Source organism: Rhinolophus ferrumequinum, chromosome 7, assembly GCF_004115265.2.
Source record: "Rhinolophus ferrumequinum isolate MPI-CBG mRhiFer1 chromosome 7, mRhiFer1_v1.p, whole genome shotgun sequence".
In the NCBI taxonomy this organism is placed as follows: Eukaryota; Metazoa; Chordata; class Mammalia; order Chiroptera; family Rhinolophidae; genus Rhinolophus; species Rhinolophus ferrumequinum.
Window position 1 is genome coordinate 26,064,104 of NC_046290.1, and position 20,167 is coordinate 26,084,270.

The 20,167-nt window shown below is 34.6% G+C and overlaps 1 protein-coding gene across 1 annotated transcript in view; it reads right to left on the bottom strand.

The window, feature by feature from the left end:
* Positions 1-6,706: 6,706 nt before the first annotated feature.
* Positions 6,707-20,167, bottom strand: part of C9 (complement C9) — a 32,172-nt gene continuing 18,711 nt past the window's right edge. Inside the window, exons 7-12 of the mRNA XM_033111261.1 lie at positions 17,527-17,767; positions 14,191-14,316; positions 12,211-12,389; positions 8,526-8,754; positions 6,906-6,980; positions 6,707-6,849 (exon numbers count right to left, since the gene is read on the bottom strand). Coding sequence (XP_032967152.1) covers positions 6,958-6,980; positions 8,526-8,754; positions 12,211-12,389; positions 14,191-14,316; positions 17,527-17,767 — 798 coding nt within the window. The 3' untranslated portion in view covers positions 6,707-6,849; positions 6,906-6,957. The remainder of the gene's footprint in view (positions 6,850-6,905; positions 6,981-8,525; positions 8,755-12,210; positions 12,390-14,190; positions 14,317-17,526; positions 17,768-20,167) is intronic.

Sequence of the window (20,167 nt, forward strand, 5' to 3'; positions counted from 1 at the left end):
TCATCTGAAGTTTTCTAAATTCCCTGTTCCCAGACTTTACTCCAGACCATCAAATAATAATCTCTAGTTTTGAGATCCTGGCATCAGTATTTTTTAAAGTTCCCTAAGTGATTTCAGGGTGCTGGGCTCTAAAAGGAGGAGCAGTTGACTCATACTAGTGAGATGGGAACAGGTCACCAGGCCAGATTTGCAGGTAGAAATAATTCTGTCACTCGGTCACTGTTTACTACTAGGTTTATCAACCTATTTTCATCATGCACTACATAATAATTACCAATTCTTCATTATTCTATAATTTTCACTCTGTATAAGTAAGTTGCACAAAAATTACACGACAGAGAAAATCTAGCAATTTCCATTAACAATGTAACTACCTGGACAAGTCTTTGGTTAAGAGAACTTCAAAGTTCAATTCTTTCACTTGAATTCCATTTCAATTTCTGCTTATTTCTAAATGCAGATTAAGGTAATTTTTACTTGTCACTGACATAAATTCAGCAGTCTCACAAAAACATACATTTAAGAGATGTGTTTTGCCTAAGAAAAAAACAAGTAAGGGCTGAAGCTCCCAACCATAACTCATAATCCACCAATAAGTTTATATTTTTAGTTTTTGGAGCATGATCACTTTACTTTAAAAAATTATTTCAAATATCACATATGTTAGAACATTTTCTGTAAAGGCAACTAAGTGCATAAGTTCCTGAGCAGGAAGATGAAACAGGAAATGCAATAACGACAGACAATATAGTAATACCATCTAAAGAAGATAAAGTTATATTTTCATGGTGTGGTCACTGCAATTACTCCTGCTATGGAAAGAAGAAGTACTTCAGAGAGTGCAAAAGCGATTGGAGTTCCTCAAATACTTGGGCATGGATTCTCTTTTCAAACGTTTGCATTCTACAAAACTGTTTTTGTTTAGGCAATGGTAAAATCACTCTGTCCCTTTGGAACTCACTGAAGGCGACAGCTTGTGGAGACTGAAGTCCAGAGACAGCGGGTGGTGGGCAGAAACCAGTTTCCTTTTTTAAGGTCAATTTACAGGAAAATGGGTGGAGATACCACTAATGAAAATTTAAGTACCACTACTTACTGATCATTGTTCAGCAGTATCATCAGGGTTATATCTATCAGCTTTAAAAAGAGCATGGTTAAAATTGTTAGCACAGAGTGTTAGAAATATTCGTACACTATTTCTGCCTTATAATATGAACGGCTAACATTTTAGAGAAGAAACAAAATCATCTTCTTTAAGTGCCCAACGCAAACACGCTTGGATAAGACACTTGAGATAGGAGAACAGGGGGAGGAGTCTCACCTCTTCCAGGAAGCCTTCCCTGTTTCTTGCTCATTCATCTCCCCATTTTTCTGGACTCCTGCAGACTGCACCACGAAACAAAGGTCTTTGATATGTTTGCTCTTTATAGTTCTCCCATTGTACCAGCTGCATTTAAATATTGCTCCCTAAGTTGATTTGAAACTCCTCTGGTGTGAGTTAATTTTCATACTTCCTTCTGTCACCTTGAGATCAGAGAGCAGCTTTTATTTTTTTAAACCTTTTTTTCTTTTTTTTTTTTGGCTCATGGGTTCTTTTCAGAATCTGATAAAAGCAATACACACCTTGCACACTAATTCTGCATGTACACAGCCTCCCTTTCTTGAAAGCTTTCCTCCCTTTATGGAAAGCTGTAGGTGACTTTTTGGTTAAAATGTTGTCAAACACTAGGAGATAGTTACTATATTGCTGCTCTTTGATTATGAAATTAAAGCCAGAAATGTTAAGTGACCCTCCCAATTTTCAGACTAGGAAACCAGTCAGCTAAAACTTCATTATTTTGTAAACTTGACTCATTTTATCAACATGCTTTTGAACTGTGCCAGCAAAGAACAACTCAAATTTACAAAGTAGACTCATAGCAATTCAAGGAAATTCTACTCTCCCTGCTTGGATAGATATGGAATAGCCAAATGGAAAGTGGCAGGAAGACAGCAGGATATGAACAGGCATACTTAAAAATGTGCAGGAGGAAATGGGCAGATCCTTGACTTGGCTTATTTCTCTTTCACTTTTTATTTTGAAAATAAAATGGATTTTTTCTCTTATACTCTCTATTTTTTGAGGAAAGGAGGCCTTAACCCTATCAAAACATCAAAACTCTGGAAGAAATAACTTATTAATCAACTTTAGTACAAAATGAACTTGTCTTCCAATAGAAAGAGAGTTCCACCTATATTCAACAGGATGAGTAAAATGTATTTAAATACAAGGGCAGGGAAGAGATGTCTTTACAATTTAATCTCAACCCCAGGCAAATGTTTGCTGAACTCTAAAAGCACTGTTGACATAGAAAAATGGAAAAATGACCTAAACTTTACTTAAGGAGTCTTTCATCAAACCGATTAACTTGGAGAGCAAAGAAAAAAAAAAAAGAACAAAGCTTACAGAAGAATTCTGTTACATATTAATTTACTTATTACTTTCTTCTGCTATTTTTGCTGTCATTTGTATCTTACCCTCATCTTGGGTTTCTGGGGACTCAACATGCTCAGTGGGGTCTGTTGAGTCTTGTACTTTCCTTTCATGGCTTTTGTTATTCTCTTCTCATGGCTTCTTACTTCATTCCTTGTATATTATCCTCAGAAGCAGAATCCAGGTTGTAATCCTTTTACCTCACTGGGTTTCCAAGATAATATGTAATTGACATCATCAAAATACAGACCCTCATTTGGGTTAGCCATTGTGCTTAACAATTTGTTAAGGATAATTTGTATTTTAATGTATGCAAAAAATAAAATGTCCTATATGAATAATGGATTCATTCATTCATTCATTCATTCCCAATTTCCTCCCTGACAGGAAAATTAGGCCAGAAAGTTTGGAAAATAACAGATGTGCCTTGGGATTTTACAGACTGAGAGAAGATGACAAAAGGGAAAATGGATCACTCCATCATTCCTTGAGTTCTTTCTCTTTCCCATTGTCAATTAACTGCAGGTGTGAATACACTCATTTTCCTCATTTGTTGTCTAATTTTAAAACAGGAATATTTGTTTCAGTACAGAATAAATATTGGGAAGCCATACGCTATTTTTTTAACTTTTAGAATATGATTTCAAGTTTTTGAAAAAATAGTCAGTTTGAAAATATTTCCAGATTTTACATTTTTCCCTTGAGATTCTTTTTTTTTTATACTTTAGAATTACCCTATTGTCACCTCTTGAGAAATTACTCAACCTTAGTCTTTTTCATACTCTATTGCTCAAATTTAGATTTGTTAGGCAGGACACTGACTTAAACACATAATTATTTTATGTTCTAATACAAAGTTATCCATCCTTGAGTGTAATCTAATGATTTTCCTTTTGGTCAAAAAAAAAGGAATACTTCAATTTTCAATTCTATAGTATTTTTGAACTTAATATTATTAATAATGCTATAGGTGGACTTAGGAATATTTATAATGTAGTTATGAAAAAAATTATTAGAACACAATTTGTGAAATGATTCAATGTCATCATGACCCTCTTTTATCTTGTTGCTTCCAGGCTGATGGACTTTAGGACATGGTAAAAAAAAATCACAAATCAACAAGTGATACTGAGAAAATTGTATATCCACGTGCAAAGGGGTGAAGTTGAAGCCCTACGTTACACAATATACAAAAATTAACTCAAAATTTATCAAAGACTAAAGATTTAAGAGCTAATAAATCTATGAGAGTCTTAGAAGGCAACATGAGGGCAGAGCTTCATAACATTAATATCTGACCAATGATTTCTTGGATATGACGTCAAAAACATAGGCAACAAAAGAAAAAGTAAATAAATTAGATTTCTTCCACATCAAAGGACCCTATCAGTAGAGTAAGAAAGCATATACCCAGAATGGGAGGAAATATTTGCAAGTCATATATCTGATAATGGATTAATATCCAGAATACATAAAGAACTTTTACAATTAAAAACAAAACAAAAGGAAACAACGAACCAAACTAAAACAAAACCTGATTAACAAATAGGAAAAGAACTTGAATAGACGTTTCTCCAAAGAAAATGTACAAAAGGATAATAAGTACATGAAAAGATGCATAACATCACTAATCATTACAGAAGTGTAAGTCTAAACCACAATGAGATACCACTTTACACCCATTAGGATGGCTATTATTAAAAATAAATAAATAACAAGTGTTGACCAGGATGTGGAGAAATTGGAACCACTGTGCATTGCTGGTGAGAACGTAAAATGGTGATACTGTTGTGGAAAACAGTATGGTGGTTCCTCAACAAATTAAACATAGAATTACCATAAGACCTTGCAATTCCACTTTTGGGTATATACCCAATAGTATCAAAAGCAGAGATACAAAACGATATTTGTACACTCATGTTCATGGCATCATTATTCCCAACAGCTAAAAGGTGGAAGTAACCCAAGTATCCATCAACGAGAAATGGATAAATAAAATAAAAAATATATACAATAGAATATTATTCAGCCTTAAAAAGCAATGAAATTCTGATATATGCTTGAAGACATTACACTAAGTGAAATTAATCCAATGCAAAAGAACAAATGTTCCATGATTCCACTTACATATGAAGTACCTCAAATAGTCAAATTCATAAAGACAGAAAGTAGAATAGTGGTTACCAGGGCTTGGGAAGTAGGCAATGGAAAATTATTGTTTAACTTTGTTTCAGTTTGGGAGGATAAAAAACTTTTGGAGGTGGATAGTGGTGATGGTTATACAACAAAGAGAATGTACTGAATGCCACTGAACTGTACACTTAAAGATGGTTAAAATGGTAAATTTAATATTATGTATATTTTGCCGCAATAAACAATAACTCCTCTTAAAAAGATCACTGAACCCACGAATTAGTTAGAGGAGAGTACTAAGCCACTCTGCCATATGCCGTTACCCTCAATTTTCAGATTTAATCTTCTTGGCCGTCTCATGTCACAAATGTTGGTTATATTTGGAAGGACTTATACCAATAGCTTTCCTGACAACAATAGTAACAGTTACCATTTATTGCTTGTCTATTAGGTGCCAAGGTGATTATGTCCATTGTCTTAGGGACTCAATATAATTCTATGAAGGAGATATTATTATCCTGGGGTTTATATTGTATTGTTAAATAGCTCACCATTCTCTTCTCTTGAACCATTTCACTGCTCTTAGCAGGGTTGTGGGTAATGAGTTCGGGGTGGAAGGGTTGGGGGCGGGGAAGAAAGAGATGCTTGTCCTGAGAATTATTTGTGTGTGTGTGTGTGTGTGTGTGTGCGTGCATGCGTGCGTGCGTGTGTGTGTGTGTGTGTGTGTGTGTGACAGACGGGGAGAGAGAGAGAGAGAGAGAGAGAGAGAGAGAGAGAGAGAGAGAGAGAGAGAGAATCATTTCATTTTCTTTTCAAATAAACTGAGCTGACCTGATCGTTTATCCACCAATTGTGGTTGTTTTTCACAAATTACTATTGGGAAATGAACTTAGAAGAGGGTGTTGTGAGCTGTTGTATTCAGTGTCCACTGCACATACAATCAAAGGGCCTCGAGAGAGATAGTAGTGAAAAGCCAGGGTGAAAGTGCTGACCCATACCTCAAACATTTATTAATTAGCATGTATATTTGACGATCTGCCATGAGATTGGTAGACTGAATAAACAATCTGAGTTTTAAGTACAAAAAGGGAAAAATGTAAGATTGTAACAATAAAGCTTATTTTCCCATTAGGCCAAAGGGAACACAAATGCCTATCAGCTTCTCCATGTCCTTCTGATAACAGCTGGAGTTCAGTGTAATGATCTGAATGTACATCTTGAGCTTTGATGACTGTTTTTCTTACATATTCCTTACCTAGACTTTATGGTGTACCTTGTCAGAGAACATGCAAGGGTGGAGGCTGTTATACTGCCTCTGCCCGAACCAAGTTACAACTTCCCTTCTCAAGAGTCTGCTTCTTCCAACCATAAGTCAGGCTGAGCCATATAATGTTCAGAGCCTGGAGAGCCTCATCTTCCCCAATTTCTGGTGATTCTTCCTCATTCTAGGTCTAAAGACTTTCTTTGCTCTTTCCTGTTGAGTAGTGCCTGATGTCTCAATGATGCACCCTGCTGGAAATGTTCTACCAGATAGGCTACCTTTGAGGGAGATTGGAGGATCTCACTGTCAACAGTAAACCTACACCGTAACCCCCATTTCCAGTAGGAGGGACTCTGATAAATTATTAAGCTGACCCCAGGGGTTATGGTTGAGGCTCAGCTCTTTTCTTGTTTGACATTTATAATTCACAAGGGTGCAAGGAATTCTCAGTATTTACTATGATAGCTCCCTCTTGATTCAGATACTCTATGTCAAAAACTCTCAACTTAGATTGCCTAAGAGCACAACTCAGTGTTTGTATGCACTCGACATCCTAATTCTTTCAGATTCACCCAGGTTTCTGAGAGCTCCCAGGGTTATTTTAGATCTTAAAAGGCCCAGTACTTTTATTTTTGGAGTATCATCTTTGTAGCATACCTAATATATTAAAATGCATCCTATATCGAATAACATTTTTCTTTATTGCTAAAAACAGTTGAAAATTATTTAAAAAATTTCTTTTTAAATTATTTGCCAGTAACTAATTTATTTACTGTAATCTCTCAGCAATCATGTGCACTCTTGAGAATTTCCACAAAGTGAGAAAAACTGACTTAAAATTTATTTATAAGTGCATGAAATGTTTATTAATAAGAGTGACAATGAAGTCAACATGATACATGTTGTTGACATTCTATTAAACATTTATTAACTTTGATTTTGCATTATTTTTCTTTGTACCTCTTTCTTCCTTCCTTCCTTCCTTCCTTCCTTCCTTCCTTCCTTCCTTCCTTCCTTCCTTCCTTCCTTCCTTCCTTCCTTTTTCTTTCCGATGTTTTCCTTCCATGTGATCCCAGGGAAGACAACAACTCTATTTTTCTCTGGTTGACAGTTCTAGAGAAAACAAAAGATTACCAAATATTAATGATAAATAGAACTTCAACTTTGGATCCATCCACCCATCCATTTATTCATCCCCTTAGCTTGTTGTACCATGATGCCCCAGATTCTGTCTAGGTGCTGGGAATAGAATGAAGTTTAAGTTACAAGACACATTCCCAAACTAGAAGGGATATTCTTCTTGTATAAGGAGAGTAAATGTGACTAGTGCTGAAAGAGAAAAATATATAGAAGATAGATGTCTTGAGTCCCACTGCATGGATTTTGGGAGAATACAAATGCTTTTTGGATCGCCCAGCATTGGGTTAACTCTTAAGGTAGATAAGAGACAGAGTTAACATATATTTATAAATCAATTATCCTAAAATTTAAGTTAAATCCTAACATGTATATTGTCACCACATCATTGAGATTTTAAGTGTGTTGTTAAGAAGGGCAAAAAACATTCTTGTAATATTCAAGTTCTACTGATAGAGTTGAAAGTATGATTGAATGATAAACTGGAGGCTGTGACTCTTTGTCTTAGGAAACTACGCAATTGTTTTAGAAACTTTGTGGAAGGAAACTGCCATTGTTAGTTCATTCAAAAATGTAATCAATGATGGACACAGGAAGTTAGCCTTACTAGATAATCTTGTAATGATTAACACTAAGGTTGAGATCTTGCTTATCTATTAGGATTCTAATTAATCCTACCAGAATGAAAGACTAAGCAGATCATCTTAGTATTAGAAACACGATTAAGCATTCTTCCTTGTAAAAGTAAAATGATATGATGTCAGATGATTAACTGTAAAAGACAGTGCAGAATCTGTTTTCTTAAACATGAGTAAAGTTAAAATTGTACAATTAAAATTCAGTGAATACCATTTATGTAAATTTAAAAAAATATCCAAAACAATGTTGAATGTTTTTTATTGTTTCCTACATATTTAGTGAAGTACAAAAATATGAATCTGAAGAATACACACTAACTTAATGAAAGTGACTTTATCTGAGTAGGGTTGGAGAGAAGAATGGCACCCAGGCTTTTTTACAGAGGAAGGGATGTGGTACAAAGTACTCTACTGTATCAATAATTGTTTTTCTTAAAAAGGGGCTCTGAAGTATTTATGTGCATGTATATATATATATATATGCACACATATGTACACATATCATATATTACATAAACACACATAAAGTATACATGACATATATGTGTTTAGCATTTGTTAATTCTGGATGGTGAATGCCTGGATGTTTGTTATATTTCTGTAACCTTTATATGAACGTCTTTGTAATTAAAAAGAATGTAATTATTACAATTTATTATTTTTTTATAGTTCTATTTAAATGCAGAGGTAGACATTATTAAAACTGCATGCAAAACGGCACACTAAGTCTGATTTGCCCATTTTTTACTACTTTTTCTATTTTTGTCCTATGTTTACATAGATTATCCAGAAGTTTAGTACACATTACTTTGAAGTAGTTTTCAAATTAAATAATCACCAAATACATACTTTTGAATTATGATACCAAATAAGCTGTTCTTACTTGAAAGAATTTTTCGTTTATCAATTTCACAGGCAATTCCTTCAGATGAGATTGGGCAGGAACACAAACATTGTCCATCCAGCAGAAACACAGTACCCCCATTTTGACATGGACGGCATTTCGTTATACTGAATTCATTGATATAATCATCAAGGGCTCTTTCCAAATTTTGTTTCTTTAGGTATGAATCCTTTATTGTCACTGGAATCAGACTATATATAGGAGTCAGCTGCAAGGAAGCAAAACATTTAATTCTACTGATGGAGCTTATTATATTCTTCACTGAATTATTTATTCATTAATTAACTAATTCAATAAAGGCTTATTGAAGGACTATTTTTGCCAGATGTGATGTTAGCTTTTAAACCAAAACTAGTCATATTTGTGATCATGGAGATGGAGTTAAGGAGACTGATGTTAAAATCATCATACAGATTAATTTAAAATGGAAAATACGGTATGTGCTATAAAGAATGGGTAGGGGTGTTTTAAAAATGAACAATCATGTATTTAAGACTTTGGCAGCAAAATTTACTGACATATTATTTTGTGAGTTGTTTGGCTGCCTTTTTGTCTCTTTTCCTTTTTCAGAAGATAGCCAGGTGCTTGTCTTGTCTAAGAGGAGGCTTGTGTGCTAGGCCAAGTCCAGAATGCCCTTGAATGTCAACTCTTTATTGACCTTTTTCTCTAAAACCCTGAACTCACTGGGAAATCTTTGCTAGAAGAAGTGTGAAAAGAACGCTACTGACGCAGGAGATTCTTCCAGAGCAGGATAGGGACAGAGTTAGTATGTACCTTAAATAATAGGAAATCATAATTAGATCTCTAGCTGCTATTCTGGAGAGAAGCAAGACCTGTGAGTTGCCCCTGAATATCGAGGACCAGGGCTCCAGTTTTGTCAGTGATTCCATGCACCATCTTGGCATGGAAAGCTTGGAACCGCTTCACTTCAAGTGAACATGTGAACTTGATCAATGAGGTTCTCAAAGTGACCACAGTGAACTAAATACTTACATATATCATATCCCCATTTCCCCGACAGGAGCATTAGGATATTTATATTAATTTAGGCAACAAGGAAGTAACTCTCTGAATCCCATCCAAAAAATTAATGAAGGATAAATTTTCTAGCAGCATGAAGGGATGGGATCTCAATGTCCAATTTAATTAGATTTTAAAAAAATGAAGTAGAATAATTTATTTTGCACATTTCAATTCCTGGAATAAGTTACAAAGTTGCTACAACTGAATCAGGGATGCTTGGAAACGTTTTCCTGAGAAAGTGACTATTAAGCTGATTTGAGGGTGTTAAGGAAGAAAAAAGAATATTCCAGTCATACAGTGCTTCATGACATTGACATCAGATCCAATAATTTCTTGGATATGACATCAAAAACACAGGCAACAAAAGAAAAAGTAAATAAATTAGGTTTCTTCAACATTAAAAACTTTGTATACATCAAAGGATACTATCAGTGGAGTGAAAAGTTGTGCTCCCACTATGGAAGGAAATATTTGCAAATCATATATATATCTAATAAGAGATTCTTATCCAGAGTATATAAAGAACTCTGACAACTCAGAAACAAAAACAAAACAAAACAAACAACAAAAATAACCCAACAAACCGAACCAAAACTTAACCAAATAACCTGATTAACAAATAGGCAAAGGACTTGAATAGACATTTAACCAAAGAAAATATACAAAAGGCTAATAAGCACATGAAAAGATGCTTAACATCACTAATCATTAGGGCAATATAAATCAAAACTGCAATGAGATACCTCTATACCCATTAGGATGGCTATTACATTAAAAAGAAAAAGAAAAAGAAAAAGAAAACTACCAGAAAATAACAAGTATTGATCAGGATATGGAGAAATTGGAATCACTGGGCATTGCTGGTGGGAAAGTAAAATGTGCAAGTACAGCACAGAATTACCATATGATCCAGCAATTCCACTTTTGGGTATATACACAACACCATCAAAAGCACAGACACAAAAAGACCCATGTACACCCATGTTCATGGTATCATTATTCCCAGTAATCAAAAGGTAGAAGTAACCCAACTATCCATCAACAGAGAAATGGATAAACAAAATGTGGTGTATATATACCACAATAGAATATTATTCAGCCTTAAAAAGCAATGAAATTCTGATATATGCTTGAAGACATTACACTAAGTGAAATTAATCCAATGCAAAAGAATAAATGTTCCATGATTCCACCTACATATGAAGTACCTCAAATAGTCAAATTCATAAAGACAGAAAGTAGAATAGTGGTTATCAGAGCTATGGACGTAGGGAATAGAAAGTTATTGTTTAATTGGTACAGAGTTTCAGTTTGGGAGGATGAAAACATTTTGGCAGTGGATAGTAATGATGGTTGCACAAAATATAAAAAGATTTGGAATCTAAAGATTCAAGAAAGAAAATACAAAAAAAATATACCATCAACTTCTGCAGAAGAATAATGATGGATTAAATATTGTCAACTAATATTTTTACTGAGCATAATGAGGAAAACAAAACAAAACCAAAATTAAAAATCTGCTTGAAGACTTGGAGAACTAACTAGGCGATAAATAATTAACAAGGTAATAAATATCTGGGAGCAGATGGAAATTCGTGCATTGTGTCTGTATTCTGATTGGTCACGAATAACGTGATTTAACAATAAACAAGTCATTCAAGGACCATTTGAGCTTGGAAATCAATGACTACATTGAAAATAGAATGGAGAGAAATCAGCGTGGAAACTTTGTGAAGCCTAGCCTGCAAGAGGTCGTGACTTGGGGGAAGAATTCATGGGATAAAATCACTGACAGCTGTGTTGCCAAAGCACTAGGAGCAGGCTACATGGACAAGAAGTGCTCATTTGAGGAGAGCTCTATTGCTGGACATGAGAGATTGGGGCCAATGGTTCTACAGGAAATGGAGTCGCAAGAAATTCAAGCTGGAATTCGGGGTCTGGAGAGTTATGATGATGTTCCAAAAAAGACGACATGATTGTATTTGAATAAAAGGTAGTCTATCATGAAACTTGTTCAAATACAAAAAAAAAAATGACAATATAGTTTAATATTAAGTACATTTAAGTTTCGGATAGACTTGCAAACTAATTAAACTATATGTACCAAATGCAGTTTGTTGATAGAATGGTTGTTATTTTTATTTTAATGATTGGTCATTAGGCAATGTCTCGATTTGATCTGTTTACATAGGCGTTTAACTCTCATTCAAAGGTGCCCGCTTGGGTATTTATAAATACTTGATTATAATTTATAATATCATTCATTTTAAGTATTAATGTCAATAATATTTATTTATATGTAATTACATATTAATATTAATATTTTATAATTCAATACGTCCGTCGTGTGTTGCAACGGTCATACTAAATACGTCCGTCTGGCCGACGATCTTAGCTGGGGCTTATTTTCGGAGTACGGCTAATATTATGAGCATCTTGAAAAATCATGGTATGGTTTATTTTCCGGTTAAGTCTTATTTTCGGGGAAATACGGTATGCCATGTTTCTTACCAGGGATGAGAAGGGAGTGCATTTGAATGCTCACATCTTTTTCAGATTAAGTTAACTGTTCATCTAAACCAACAGTTACATTTAATAAACAAGTTACAAAATCTTCTATTTGAAAATAAACGTTTCTTACCCTTGGATTTAGGAGTATTGGAGCATCAGTTAAGGAGGAGGACCAATTTACAAAGTCACTCACATCAACCATTTTGGCTCCTTTGAGAAGCTTCTCTTTCAATTGAAATGCATATGTTTTTGTCCCTCCTTTGATGAATGAAATAACATTATCAATGAGGTTCTCACTGGTGATGTTTACTGAGGAAAGAAAGAAGATATAAGTCAAGCATTTATGCTTTTGTGACATTTGACAAACTTGTATTTGAATCTCGTATAGTCCAGTATATTTACTGAATTTTACTTATAAATATTACTTATGTAAATTTTTCACTCCAAATCTCCAAGGTCAATTTTTATTAGTAGTTAATTGTAGATGCCAATCACCTTTTTTTTTAAAAAAAAAAAATATCAAAATGGTACAATGATGGAGATACATTGATAATTCAAAGTTCATCACTTAGGCACATGCACACATGGGAACCAAGCAGGACTTTTAGACGTACTATGCTGCAGACTTCCTTTTATAGTTATTTTTCATTGGTTTGCTTTATACTGCTATAATTTTATAACAAAATCAAAGAGTACAGAAAAGAATAAAGTGAAAAGCAAAATTTCTTTCTACCCTAAATTCCTACCCTTCTTTCTCTCAGTCTCTCTCTCCAGACTAAACCACTTTTAACAAACTTTTGTGAATCTTTGAGAGTTCTAAACCAAATCTTTTAGACTTTTTGAAATGAAAAGGAATTTCAAGGTGATTTTAGTTTATCTTTCTTCATTTTTATGGATGAGACAATGGAGATTCAGAGAAGTGGAGTGACTAGCCCAAGATTATACAGTTAGCTTAAAGGCCAAATATTGAAATTATGACATTTGATGATAAGTTCAGTTTTCTTTTCACTTCATCGGTGCTTTCCAGTCATGGCCACATGTTAGTGGTTGGTATGCTTTAAAAAATATCAGGCTTTCCTCTTTTCTACTTCCTACTATCTTTAAAGGTGAGTCTCAAGCATTTGTATTTGTGAAAATGCTCTCAGGTATTTTTGCTTAGAGTAAAAACTGATAATTCTAGCACAGTCTCATCCTTGTAAATCTGCTAAAGATTAACAACAGAAGTAATATTTATACTAAAGATATTTATATTTTAAAAAGGTTATGCACTAACTTAAGGATGGATTAGGGATTTCTTTTTTTTCAGTTTTAGCTAGATATAATTGACATACAACATTGTATAAATTTAACATGTACCGCATAAAGACTTGACACACATATATACTGCAAAATAATTTCCACAATAAGCTTAGTTAATATACATCACCTCATATAATTACAAAATTATTTTTCTTGTGATGAGAACTTTTACAATCTATCCTCTTAGCAACTTTTAAATACTCATATAATATAAAGCATTGTCAACTACCTATAATCATCATATTGTACATTATATCCCCAATACTTCTTTGTCTTATAATTGGAAGTTCGTACCCCAGGAGCAATTGGGTGAAAGTGGATTAGGATTTCAAGTCAAGTGGAAGGTTGAGTTAGAGAGATGGTTTTGGCTTTCTCCTCTCTTAATGGACACACACAATACTGTCACTAGCCCATTTGGAAGACTTCTTAAAATTAGGGGGGGAAAAGGAAACTTTTTCTCAAGATATTTTTCCACCAGTGGTATTCTACCATTGCTGTGATAAATATACAAATGTATAATGACTGCAGTATGAACGGCATCCCCTAGAGCTGCACACCGCCGAACCCGCATCGTGGTGAAACCAGTGAATACATACATGTCCGTGAGTTACTTGTGTTTATAATGGTTTGGAAATCACTGTAAAGATGAAATAGTTTTTAAGCACTTCTAGGTGTTTTTTGTTTGTTTGTTTGTTTTGTCTTGTTTTTTATAAAGAGGGTAGGCAATAAAGAGGGCTCATAGTGACAGGGCAATATTCATGGACTACCCCACTCCTCCTTTTTTTAACCTAATAAGTTAGGCCATACTCACCAGATTTACCTTCACCCCTCTTTACGCAATCATTTTTATCAATATTTGCTTCGATTTTTGCTCCAAAATTCACAGATAAGTCCAAATCAAACCCGAGGCATCTCTTTATATCCTTTAGTTCAACACCTGTTGAATGTATTTAGTTGAAAATTATTAGACAATGTGTATCAACATCATTGATAAATTCCAATTTTGCTGTTTTGTAAGAAGCATACTTACTTGGATTCCTAGACATTATTATTGAACTCAAATGCAACGTCATATCTGTCTTGCTTTGTCCTCATATTAGAATCTAGTGACTTCCTTTTGACTTTGTCAACTTAAAGGCAAATGACATATAATTTACCTCTTGTTTAAAAGGAACATAGGTCAGACTAGGGTAGTTATAGTGAACTCATTTACCTCTTAATATCATACCATATTTCCCTGAAAATAAGACCTACCCGGAAAATAAGCCCTAGCATGATTTTTCAGAATGACATCCCCTGAACATAAGCCTTAATGCGTCTTTTGGAGCAAAAGTTAATATAAGACCGCGTCTTATTTTGGGGGAAACACGGTAGAAGAAAGATGATAATGTCTAACATGTATTAAGTGCTTACCATATGCCTGGCATCATTCTAAGTATTTTGTATGCATTACCTAATTTAATCCTTGCAACGACCTTTTGAGGTAAGTTCTATTATTATTCTCATTTTAAAGGTAAGTTTACAGAATCACAAAGCAGTTAAGTAACCTGCTGATGGTACTCAGTGACTAATTAGCTAAGTTGTTATTTGAACACAGAGCTGCCTGGCTAGTCAACATTTCCTCTGTACTGACTTCACACTTTGGTCATAGGATGTATCAGCATCTCCTGATCCTCTCCAGAAGACTCAGCTTGTCATTAAGGTAGCTAGTTCTTTGTTTTGGGCAGATGGCTTATATATGACAATTTTTCTTTAGTACTATGTATGCCGTTTAGTAGACATCAGTCTTGGAAGCTGACTCATTGTGGTGCTTGGATGCTCTAGTTGTTAGCAAGAAAGATCCTAATATTTACTCAAGTACATAATTTATTGTCTATTTTCTGATTTAAAAGAGAGAATGATTCTTTTATTTTAAGAGTAAACTGCCCAAGCCCCAGCTTGTTGATTATGTCAGTGTTTGCTCTTATTTATTACACACACACACACACACACACACACACACACACACACACGTGCATGCCCATGCAGTTGTTTATCCTGGAAGTCAAAATGCTTTATGAAAAAGGAAAAGGAGAAGTTAATCCCAGGGTTTCATGGTAAGACTTAGAAGTAGAGATTTGGGGGCATTTATTCAACAAATATATTTTGTGCATCCACAATTAGTGGAAACTTGAGAAATATCATGTAGAATTCCCCATGGGAAAGAAAGAGGGAGAATAAAAATGAAAGACAATGCAAGAAATCCAGAAAACTAGATCTCTAACCTAAGAAGCATGAGGACGCTGATTCTGAAGATGAAGATGAAAATACCTACCTTGTTTCCCTGAAAATAAGACCTAGTAGGACAATCAGCTCTAATGCGTCTTTTGGAGCAAAAATTAATTATAAGACCATAAGACCCGGTCTTATTTTACTATAATATGAGACTGGGTATAATATAATCTAATATAATATTATAATATATTATATAATATATATTATATATTTTTACATATATAATATATATTATATATATAATATATATGTATAATATAATATATAATATAATATAATATAATACTGGGTTTTAATTTTTGCTCCAAAAGATACATTAGAACTGATTGTCCGGCTAGGTCTTATTTTCGGAGAAACACGAAAGTTTATTTCCCATAAACTTTAGATTCTCTGTTTCAGCTGTGGAACTTTCCATGTCCAGAGTCTGGACATCCCAAGTCAAGATGGAGGATGGTTTGGTCCTCAGATATTGCCACTGGAAGTGAGAAAGATGACTTCCTCTTTGAAGACACCAGCACTGACCTAATGACGCTTGTCTATTAAGACCAGAAGGTAAGTAGATTTAAATTGGTAGCTCCTAGTTATCCAAGATTAAAGATTTCAGCTTATGGAGTTTTCCACCAAAGAACTCTTAGCCTGAAGGGTTCCCTGTGCTTTGATCACCCTTGCTGATCCTTTCTCTTCTGATTTTCAAGTTACTCAAGACACAGTCCTCATATGGCCTCCACCCCCAACCATGTGATATCTATCAATACAGTTTACCAGGCAGAGCTCAGAGACCTTATTATGCTATCTTGCAGAATATAACCGTATGGGCAGCATAACAATTAAGCAACGTCGTATTCCACTCTCTTGGGCCAGGCCTCTACCTGCCTAAGACTAGACTGAGGCATCAAGAGCAACTGGTACTGGCCATGCCATATTTATTTTATTCACAGAGTGTTTACCAAGTGTGGGGTCAGTGCCAGGCTTTAAGATCATAGCTACAACCCGTTCTTCATTGATATTGCCAGAGGTTACAGGGAAGGAGCTATGGAAGTGATTTTGGCAACACTTTCCTTCCTAAGAGACACACCCAAAAACTTTGAGGGCAGAGAGAGAAGATATCTATCACCTCTTTAAGAAATATTATAATTTGCCATAATCACAAAATAAATATTTAAAACTTATTAACATAGTCCCTTTCCACCTACTTTATTCTTGAAATGTTTAGGTAAAGCCTTTAGGCCAGAATGGCAATTGTGTAGCACATACGCCTGTCTGGTACCCATGGCAGACATTGATGATTAAACATGGCCTTCTTTCCATGGTCAGAAACCTACTCAACATGGACCCAATTCAACTACCACCGTATGATTAGAATTGTCATCATACAAGGTAAAACTAATTTTTCACCCTTGTTTTAACGTGATCAACTTGTACGATGTTAACATTGCTTCTTTCCTTCTCCCTAAGAGAAAATTTAGTACAATATTTCCTTTCCAATACTGAAGAATACTTTGGAAGATAATTGTCATACATATAATTGATACAGTCTACTGAATAAGAAATAGGTTATGTAAATTAGGTCTCATACTTTCTTTCACCGTTTAAATAGGATTTCACTAAAAGAAGCCCTACCAGATAATATTAAATTGTAATACAATTTTGTTCATTTTTCAGTAGTGTTGCTGAGTTTGCATGACCAAGTCATATTGTTTGAGGTCAAAGTTAATTTGCTGTTCCATAGGGTTTTAGAAGCTGAAGAGCTGGGAGAGAGTTTTCTCAAAGAAGCAGGTTATAGAAACATATTCCTAAGCCTTTAACCTTTGAAAGAGGTTAGCAACAGGAATGATGTGGTTAATAGGAGTCAGAGCTCTATTTCTAGGCATACCTTTCTCCTTCATGGCAGCTTTATCCAAAACATAGATTAGTTCATAGAGTCCTCCTAGAGATCCAGCGCTACTGTAGTGGGTTCCATAGGTTTCCAAAAATGCAAAATATTCTCCCTTTTCATAGGTAGCTGGCAGAGCTTTTATATCATCCAAGAAAGTTGACGTCAGCATGACACCCCGACTTCTCATCACAAATCTTCCCAGGTCAACCATTCCTTTCACATGCAGAAACATTTTTTCCTTTGTTGTAGAGTAAAAGAAAATAAATGTGAATTTTATCCTCATTATTTCAAATTTAAAATCACAAAATTCAGAACTTCCACTGACAATACCTTTTTTAGCAGTGACCATAAGATACCACTCTAACCCACTAGAATGTCAACCTTAAAATACTATCAGTACCAACTGTTGTGAAGATGTACAGCAACTAGAATTCTCTTATATATTACTGTGGGGGGAGGAAGGGGAATATAAAATGGTGTAACCACTTTGAAGAACTGTTTGGCAGTTTCTTATAAAAGTAAACACACGTCTACCCTATGACCAGCAATTCTACTTTTACATATTTACCAAAGATCAATGCAAAAATAGTCCACAAAACACCAGTACAAGACTTAAAGGCATGAGGGAATTTTCCTGAAGTCGTGGAAATATTCTATATCTTGTTTGAGGAGGTGCTTACACAGGTGGATACCATAGTCAAAACTCATGGAACTATATGCTTAAAATCTTTGTATTTTATTGTATGCAAATTATATCTCACAAAGTTGATTTAAAAACATTAACAATGGGAGGAAATGTAGACAGGTATATGAGGTCCAATCTTTTTATTTTTCAAATGAGGAAACTCTGATCCAAAGGTATCAAATTATTTGCCCCAAATGACAAAAATAGTCTGTGACAGCGATTGGTGCTAAAATAACTAACTCTCAGGTCTCCCTGTTTCTTCCATTATGTCCTCTTAATATTTGATAACAGAGATGTGACAGACAATATTTTAAGACATGAATTTCAAGCCAACTTCACACAGCTCAACAGTTAAAAATTCCCTGAGCTGATGGCTTAAATTTCTAAGAGAAAACTGGGCACTGATGAAGAACTATGTGATTCAATGCCATAGACTGTCCCAGCCAAAACTAAATTATAATTAGCACCCATGATTTTATACATGATTCTGTCGAGATTCTCCTGCTGTAGTTGTGTTTGGCACATGTCGATTGCATGGAAGTTGAAAACATTTTGTTATTTTTTTAAGGTATATCTCAGTGTATATGAACATCACACTAAACTTTTTGTGTTCTAGAAGCACAATTGTTCACACTGCATGACTTAACTTCAGATGATAGTGGGTGATTCAGTCTCTAACAAAAATTCTGAAGGAAATTACTGCATATATAATAAGTCGTATGAGTTGTCCATCTGATGACTTACATAACAATTCATAATGGAATCTCAAAGATGCACAAAATATACTTGGATTCCTTTTCACTATTGCTAAAATTAGGAAATATATCTTGTCAGAAAGATGTTATGCTCTTTGGTTCAACTTATTTTAGAGGTAGACCTTAGATCATTCCCATTCAAACATACTGTTGTTTCTTGCATCTTAAAAGGATTGAAAAAAACATTTCTTGACCTCACTTGTACAACCATTTGCTACATTCTTGTCTTTGTTAGAAGCAAAATTCCTTTAAAGAATTTTCTATACTGGCTGTTTCTGATTCTTTTCTTCCCAGTTTCTCTTAAATGTAATTCAGCCACACTGCTGCCCTCACAATTCCAACAAAGCTTCTCATGTTGGGGTCATGAATGATCTTCAAAATGCTAAAGCCAGTGATGGCTTCTTAGTCCTCATCTTCTTTGACATACGTATTAGTACACTTGACACAGTTCATCACTTCTTTTTCCTCGATAGTGTTTCTTTTCTTGTCTTTTAGGGCAGTTCTTCTCAAACTGTAAAGTGCGAACAAATTACCTAGAGAATATTGTTAAAATGCAATTCTGTTTCAGTAGGTCAGGGGTAGAGTCTGAAGTTCTAGATTCCCAGTGATGTAATTGCTGCTGGTCCATGGACCGCACTTTGAGTAGCAAGGTTATAGGGTATTACACTGGCCACATTTGAAATTCTTGTGTTTAGTCTTTGATTTTTTAAAAATCTATCTACATTAACTCTGTTAGTTGCCTTACCAAGCCCTATGACTTTAAGCACCATCTATATATCAAAACTCCCAAATTTATAGCTCAAGCCCAGACCTCTTTCCTAAACTCCAGAATCATAATACCAACTCCATATTTCACACCCCCATTGGGAGTCTAATAGACATCTCATCCTTAATCTAACTAAAACTTAACCAATGGTGTTCTTCTCCAGACTTGTTCTATCTGAAGTTTTTTTCACCTCAATTGATAGCAAATTCATCCTTCCAGTTGCTCAGGCCCAAAATCTTGGCATCATGTTTGACTCTACAACTGTCCTGCCTGAACTACCATCATCTGTCACCTGGACTCCTGTAATAATTTTTAACAAACCTTCTTGCTTTTGCTCTTAAATCCCTTAATCTCTCCTCAATAAAGTGCTCAGAGCAATCATTTAAAATATATTAGGGTATGTCAATCTTCTATTAAAAGTAGAAGATTAAA